We start from the raw sequence: 8,307 nt of genomic DNA, 5'->3' as shown, positions 1-8,307 counted from the left end.
AATCAACACAAAACATCCATCTCCTGATCAATACCTAAAGCCTAACAGACAGTAATTATCAAAATAAAGAGGAAATCCCATATTGGGCTACATACCTACCCATTAATCAAAACAACAGAAAATATCTGCAGCATGGCTTTTCTAAAATAAGACAAAAGATGCCTCCTTGGGTTACACTTTGAACAGGCTATAATCAAAAGAAAGAGAACCAAGACTAACTAAGCCCCAGGAAGCCGCATTGTCCCTTTAACCCGCACTATTCCCCATTTCCCATTAGTACTTAACATTTTTCACTATGTTGTGACTGCTATTATTTCATTTAACACTGGTTAATCTGTATCTGAGGTATATGGAAACCCTCTAGATGATAAGATTGGACAGGTTCCAGTGTTGGCAGTTTTCGAGCGTGCACACACTCGGTGTGTTTTGATCCTTCCAGGAGCTCCCTGCTATTTGGACTGCCTGCCAAGTCGTTCTTGGATCAGCCTCTCGCTCAGCTCCCACAGGGCTGCGGCCGTCGCGTCGCCCTGCGCCTGCTGCGCGGGCAGGCAGCGGCAGCAGTTGTTGAAGTACAGCCCTCCCAGGCCCTCCAGCTCCGCCACCGTGGCGCAGTAGACAGTTGTGGCAGCTCCTTGTTGCTGGAATTAAAAAAAAAAAAAAAAAGAGAGAGAGAGAGAGAGAGAAACCTTATATTAATATATAGAACGATTTTAGCATTGTAACTTTGACCGCAGTCCTCGGAAGCTGCCTGTCCTGCAAAACCCCTGGTGAAAAGCATCACGGCCGGCAGGGTAACCTGCCTGGTGACAAGGCTGAAGCCCTCCTGAAGGTGCTCCCTGCTTATTTATGAAACACCTCAGTGGGGATTATTTTCTTTTCCTTTCCTCTTTAAGCAAAAGAAAAATACAATCCTGAACCACAGCTCTGGGGTCTTGGGTTTTTCACCCCTTTTTCAGTCAGACCTTGGATGGGCAGCAGGGAGAGAGCCTGGCCTGATGCAGAGGGGCAGGGTCTGCCCTGGTGGGGTTTGAAACCAGAAAAGTTGAGCCAGGTTTAGTAGCAGCATCTCAAGACTTCCTGCTTTCCCCTGCAACACAGCAAGCACTTCCCATACCGCTGGGACACTCCCCTGCCTGCGCTTGGCTGGCAACGCAGGCTGACGCTTCTTGTTTGTTTCTTTGCGTTTTAAACCTCTTGTACAAAATTAACCTGGGCAGTCCAATTAAGACCCATCATGTAAAGTGCAATCAGGATTAGTGCCAAACCTGCCCATATATCTTTGATCAACAGTTTCACTGTGGCAGTTGTCACCATTGTCTTGTAAGAATGTTTATCTGCTGAGGGCAGAGAGAGGTTCTGATTTTGCAGAGGCACGAGGCTTTCCAAGGGATTTTTTTGTTCTGTAACAACCATTTATCATGTCTTATAATGCTTTAAGAAACAGAGCAGGTAGATAAAAGGTATTTGTGGATCAGGAGGGATTTTTTTTCTTTTTCCTTCTTCTTTTTTTGCTTTTTTTTTTCCTTCTTTTTTGCTTTTCTTTTTCTTTCACTTTTTCTTCTTCACACCAAGTGAATTTATTGTCAAGAATAAGTGAAGAATGAGTGTCTCTGAATTCCTTTAGTAACCTACAGAGCAAGGCCCAGGGTTGGGACAAGCACCCCTGTACCAGTGACAGGTTACTCCCTGGCACAGATTAAAAATGCAGTGCCAGAATATCTGTAAAGAGGGCAAGAAGCTAGTTTGCTTTGTAAACTATAATTAAAAATAGAACAACACTAATTTTAAACCGATACAATTTCTCTGGCATCTTATGATTATTTATGTACATATTAGTCCTTGCTGTGGTAACTAATTATGAGCTGATAGGAATCAGGATAAAGAGGCTGCCAAGTATGATTGAAAAAGTAAACTATGATAAATTAAATGTTGCCACATTAAGATAATTTAATGGGGAAAGAGAATGGACTCCAATCTCTTGTGATTTTCCCCCAGTCCTTTTTTTCTGGCCTTTTAATTGTCACAACCGAGGAAACTCAGGGTGCTGGTTAGGGGGTCAACCTGCAAGAGACCTCTAATTTGCATTTCCATCCTTCCAGGGCAGCAAGCTGGCTAAAAAGCCCCAGTTCTCCTTAATTGAGGCATCTCAATTTTGTAACTACAACGAAAGGCATATTTGTTGGCAAGACATGCGTTTTTCTCAGAAGAGGGGATTAAACTGATAAAGATGTTTCCACAGCTTAGCAATGATCTCCCATCACAAGGTAAACCAAAACTGTCTGTATTAAGTATTTTTAAAGGCTTGTATTTATCAACAGACCAAAATATTTTTAAAGCTAGTATAATACATAGTAATCCTCTTATTAAACCAATATCTTTTTTTTTTAAAAAAAGATAAAGTATCTTAAATGCAGTAGTAGAAATGGAAGAGTGTTCTACTAAAAATAATATTAATAGAGAACAATGAAATTCCTATGCTCATTTGAACTATCTTATAAAGCTCCACAGCACAGGTATGATCACTGTATTCAGCTGTTTAGAATGATTCAAAGCCCCTGAAGACTATTAGTATAGGTATATTAGTATTTTAATAAGAGTATAGTTTTTTGCAAGCAATTCAACTGGACTTTTATTAGAATGGTAAATTTAAGCTAAATGGCTCAATGCAGAGTGAGAGTTCTTCAGCTATTGCTGAGCAGCATCCATCCAGCCAAGCTAAACTCAGGCTAGCTGTAATAGATTTCAGCTAATCCATGAAATGGAAGTTTATTGGAGCAGTTTAAAATCCAAACGAAACAATAATTTATCTTTTCAAATCAGTCAAATTTGATGACTTTTCAACTAAATTCTTAGCAGGCAGAATAACGTGCCACAGTATAACAGCAGTGCTTTATACCTCAAACACTAACACAACCTAAACTCCAAAAGAAGAGAATAGTTTTTCCCTGTGTGAGCATAGGATATTTACTTTAAGTGATAAAAGATTATGTGGCTGGAAGCCCAAAGCACTTTATCTTGCGATGCCTCCAGTGTTTCACTGAGAACTGGATGCAAGCAACGTGCCATTTGCTTTTTGGCTGTGTGTATCTTTACTTCTTTCTAAATGTTTCAATTGTGTTGGCTGTTTTGGAAGAAGAAAGTTCAATGGTTTTATCATTGAAAGAAAAGTATCTTTCTTATTACTTAAGAGAAATGCAATCGTATTTATCCCTTCTTTGACAGAGGGTAAAGCTTTAATGTCTCAGAATAATGGACAAACATGAACTCATCAAGCCTAGGAGCTTCCTTCAGACAGCAAAACTACAAACCAAAAGGTAATTCTCAGATTCTCACAGCCATTTGAGCATCTGATTTTTTTTTGGTGAATGTGAACTAGGTGCATTCTGACATCTGAGGATCTGCCCAAGTGACTCGCCCAAAGACAGGGGAATGGGTGTCACCAAATCACAGGATTCAAATCACACTTTGGGTGGAGAGGGAAGTCAGGAGGTCTTTAGCCCAACCTCCTGCTAAAAGCATGACCCCTAGGAGCCCTGTATATGCCACACAGAATGGGAAGATCCCCAAGGGACAAATTTCTGCTTTGCATCTACAACTCAGATACCACAAACCTCTGGGAAGAGCCAGAGGTGCAGATAACTGCAAAGGCCTGCACTGCCAGCCATGCCTAGCCAGGCTGAGAAACCACTTAGTTTCTCAGTAAATATTGTTTGTTCCTCACGAACGCAGTCTCTTGAGTGACATCTTTATATGTTGGGCCTTATGACAGTTTAATAACAAGTTTTAATTTTTTGCTCATCAGCTTTCCTGTTCACATATCATCAGCATACGACAGCAGAGGATGTTAGGGAATCTAATTAGTAAACAATTCCATACTGCTGATACAAGATGAAACATTCTTAAACCGATAAAAAGAGCACTTTAATCACTGTTGAATGACTTTCAATGCCGAGCGGTTTGTGCCATGTCAGAACATAATTTGAAGAAGATTAGAGTACTATATAAAAGAATTAATGTTAACAACTTCGTTAAAAAATGTCTTAAACAATGAGCCTGTCAGTTGTCACAGACTCTCCCTGATCTATTGTGATTAACGCTCCCCCTCCCAACAATTTCAGCTGATAAACAATGCTCAAAGCTCTGGGCAACCTAAACATTTTTTTTTCCATACGTCCGTCAGTTGCAGCGGGTGCTAATCACCAGAGCTGGGGGTCAGCCTTCTTTAACCTGCAACAAAGGCAGCGGGTTGCAATGATGAATACACAGGATAAAGAGTTTGTGAGAAGCCCAACTGAATCTTTAATCATGCTTCAATGCCATTTCCGATCCAGTCAAACACTGAAAGCTGCTAGGCAAGCACCACGCTATCAATCTTTCTAGCGTACGTAAAATTACCCAGGAATCTTGTTTTGGATTAAGTTGAAGAGTGTCTTAGTAATAAGGGTTCATCATTCTCTTCTGCAAATCATTTGTCAGTTTTGTAATACAATCTTCAGCTGCAGCAGGGTGGGATTTATACAGCAGTTGCTGTTTATTTATAGTTGAGGCTCAAAGATCTAAATTATCCATCCTTCCAAAATCCTTTGTTGAGATGAAAATACTAAGTAGCTACTAGTTCACAGGCATTTATTTCATAACTGCTAGCTGTCAATTTGTAACTGATGGCACTGAATGCCAATTAATATTGAATATCTTAACAGTAAAAGAAAAGGGGTTCTTGATATACAAGTATACGGTAAAACCCTCATTAATATATGCAAGGCATCCGTTAGTATTCTAAGATACCATTTATGTTCCTGATAAGAAGACATATTACACAGTTAATGTTTAGTTTTCAGATTTGTCTACTTTCAAATGCATGTTTATTTTCTAAAATTAGATCCCTGTTTTGAAGCAGGTTTGCATATCAAGCATATAAATAATAGAAACAAAGCCATAGCTTACCTGTATATTTATCAGCTACAAATGAATATGATCCTCTCTCAGCTCTGTTAAGGGCACACAGATAGCACTAAACATTGCCAGTGAGATGGGATCAACTTCTTTGAAAAGGAGGTTTTTATTTTCTTATGAAAAATTAAGGATCAAGGCCAATTATCTTCCTAGCCTGAGGTTAGGTTTAGTACAGTGCATTTTAAAGATGGCCAGTGGAAAGAGGTGAATTCAGACTGACAAGAGAGGGGAGTACTTGTGACATGGGCCAGATTCAAAGCAGTGCTTCCTTAAAACTCTTCAGGCTGTTCCTGTTATTCACCTCAGGACTATTAGACAAAGCCAACACATCCCTAACACAAAAATAGCAGATCCACACAACAGCCCTGTGAACATGTAATTTATAGCTGAATAACATTACACAGCAGTGTGAAGATGAGGTTGTATGAACATACTCCAGACCATGAAACCAATGGGGTCTCCCAAACTTTCTATTTGCCTCTGAAAGCACACTGAAGAGTTTAAATCCATTCTGCTAGAGAGGGGCAAACTCTCCCCCAGCTAGCTTCACCAGTGGCCATTTCCTGATTTAATGGGAAATATAAAATCTCCTTGGTATACCAAACAGACTGGTATGGAGCCTATTTCCACAATGATCAATCAGTTCCAAATTTCCCAAACCAAACTCCAGAGTTTCAGCAATTTTATCTTCCTCAAGCCTCATCTTCACCAGGTGTAAATCAGCCCAGGTCCATTGCCTTCTCTGAAGTCCCTCAGATGTGCAGTTGCTGCAGAGCTACTCCACTGCTAGTTGCAGTCCTGGTGTTGGTGCTCAGGGCTGCTGGGATGTGCTGCCCGGCTGCTGGGGCCCATGTCTGTCTGAGTTGGGCACAGGCTGCTTGCTGTGGGCTGGGGAGCCTCTGCTCTGGATCTGCTGGAGCTCAGCAGCCCAGCTTTGGCTTACCTCTTGGAAGTACACTGCTCTCAGAATGCATTTGTTCCTTTTGGGATTGCTGGCAACCCCCAGCTGGGATCATGGTGCAGTGTCTTCTCAAAACACACTTACTCCTTTCTCTGTAATGTTAAAATGTTTTAACAGATGGCTTGAATGGGTAGTTTTTCCCATCAAGTCTTTGTTCACAATGCAGAGCACGATGACCTCTTCTGAAAAACATTAGCAAGTCTAAAACCCTCATGTCCTCATTTGAACCTTCAGGTTTCCCTAACACCTGAAGTGCTTTTAGGAGCAGCCTTCAAGCTGTTGGGTGGTATCAGCTATAGCTGAGGGAGCTACTTCCCAAAGCCAGGGGTTACTCTGCTCCATTTCCTTACAGGGTAACTCAGAGGGATAGTGACTTTTCATACAACGCAGGGAACAAGTTTTACTCTCACATGTGAGATGACAGAAGTGTTCAGTTTCTGCTGCACTCCTCTTACTCAGAGCAATCCCAGATGCACAGTTATCTTATGAGTAACACTCAGAATATGTATGTATTAGACTCCTGTAAAAAAACAGGATTCCCTGATTACTTTTTCAGCAAGGAAATATGAAATTGAGACCTGTCTTTGCTGGTTTGGGTGAGTATGATAAACTGAAATAATATCTTCAGCTAAAAAAAAATAAAACTTTGGAGCTGCCAAATATGATCTCAGAAACAAATCAGGCTCAGCTGACTTCAGGTCCCATCTCCACCCAAGTACCAGCAGGAAAACGTGACCTGAACTGACTCTGTAATTACAGTCTTTTCAAAGGTCTCACAGAACCACATCTAAACCAGAGATTCTCAACCACCTCCCCTTCCCCCAATCACCACATTTAAACCAGCAAAGCATCTCTTAGAAGATAATACAACGGATAAACCAAAATCTATAAGGTCTGCGTTTTTCTCGGATGTATTCCTTTTTCAGTTAATTCCCAACTACAAAGACTCAAAACTCCATCAGCTTCTCTACTTGCAAAGCATAGTTGGGTTTCAAGCTGTAACTTTTCTTAGCATCCTTAAGACCTTTACACATTTACAGAATTCTTTACATACATTATAGAAGATCAGTGTTCTGTGTTCTTTGAGTAAGGAAACTGCAGTAGCTCATGAAAGAGGATTTGTTTTCAACTGCTGATGCATTAAGACTTAGTGATTATTTCAACTACTCAATATATGCAGCTATATTTAACTTACATTCTGGGTTTTAACTTTGCAAAAGAAAATGTGTCCATTGTAATAAATGTATTTTGATAATACACCATGTTGTTTGTGTTACACAACACCCACATGTTCTCAATTATGGCAATGACAGTGCTTGAAAACTTCCAACATCCAGTGTCAAATAGATTGTCTGCAATCATACCACAGAGGAAAAAAAAACTCAATACAATACAGGACATCAAGTTGGGAGAAATGGGTTGGTTTTCTTTTTTCAACTTCCCAAGTGAACAAGTCACTTCAACTTTTTTTTTTACCTCACTTTTCCCATCTGTAAAATGGGGAGAGTACTATTACTTACCCACCTCACAGGGGTGTTGTGAGGACTGGTTCAGATTTCTGGAGTGCTTTCACAATTAATTGTTGAAAAGCACTCTATAAGCATCAAGTGTTATATTACAAACCATTCTTAAAATGCTTAGAAGACGTAGAACAAGGCTGGCAAAATAGCTGACAAAAAATACAATTACTTTTAAAAATTACTCGTATTCTGCTCTGTTGTACAAACTCAATTCTTTAACCTGGGAAGCTGTCTGCTACACTGGAGCCTAACCCAGCATCTTCCCTCACTCACCCATGCTCTGTTTCTTTTTTGCCCAGTTCACAGAGAATTTGGTAAAACTTTTGTAGCCAAAATACCACTGGGTTTTTCAGGGAGCCAGCCCTGAAAGGCTGCTCCATGGGTTCATCTCTCCTACCCTTTCCATATGCTAGAAAGAGCCACCAAGGCATACTGGGATGGGGATTCAATTGCCTAACATGAGTCTTACATCATCTGAGCCACCTTAGGATATTCCACATGCTCTACAGCTGTCCTCCAGAAGGGACCATCATCCCACGGGTCTGGCATTGTATTTGCCAGCCTCTCTCACAGGTATCTCAGATAAAGCTGTACAATGTGTAAGATAGCACCGACCTACATCTGTGTGACCCGATTATTCTTACTACAGCACCTGGAAGGGAGCTGGTTCCCACAGCCAGCATTTTATTCCTTCCAAGTATCTTATTCAAGTCCATAGTCAGCTTCTGAAAATTGTTTTGAGCCTGACACAGAGCCATCTTAAGCTTCAAAAACTTTAATGAAGCATATGGCTTTACCTTGCTCAGCGGCAGGAGCAGCAGCACGCCCCACAGGCTGCTCACCGTGGCCTTTTTACATCACATTTCCAGGCAG

The 8,307-nt window shown here is 40.8% G+C and overlaps 1 protein-coding gene across 1 annotated transcript in view; it reads right to left on the bottom strand.

Moving 5' to 3' along the window:
• Nucleotides 1-8,307, bottom strand: part of WWOX (WW domain containing oxidoreductase) — a 476,245-nt gene that overhangs the window by 450 nt on the left and 467,488 nt on the right. The window contains exon 8 of the mRNA XM_010006189.1: nt 1-638. This exon is cut by the window's left edge and continues 450 nt beyond it. Coding sequence (XP_010004491.1) covers nt 450-638 — 189 coding nt within the window. The 3' untranslated portion in view covers nt 1-449. The remainder of the gene's footprint in view (nt 639-8,307) is intronic.

Source organism: Chaetura pelagica, unplaced genomic scaffold (assembly GCF_000747805.2).
Source record: "Chaetura pelagica isolate M959 unplaced genomic scaffold, ChaPel_1.0 scaffold139, whole genome shotgun sequence".
Lineage (NCBI taxonomy): Eukaryota > Metazoa > Chordata > Aves > Apodiformes > Apodidae > Chaetura > Chaetura pelagica.
The sequence above is the reverse complement of the archived record's forward strand: the minus strand, read 5'-3'. Positions and strand labels throughout refer to the sequence as shown.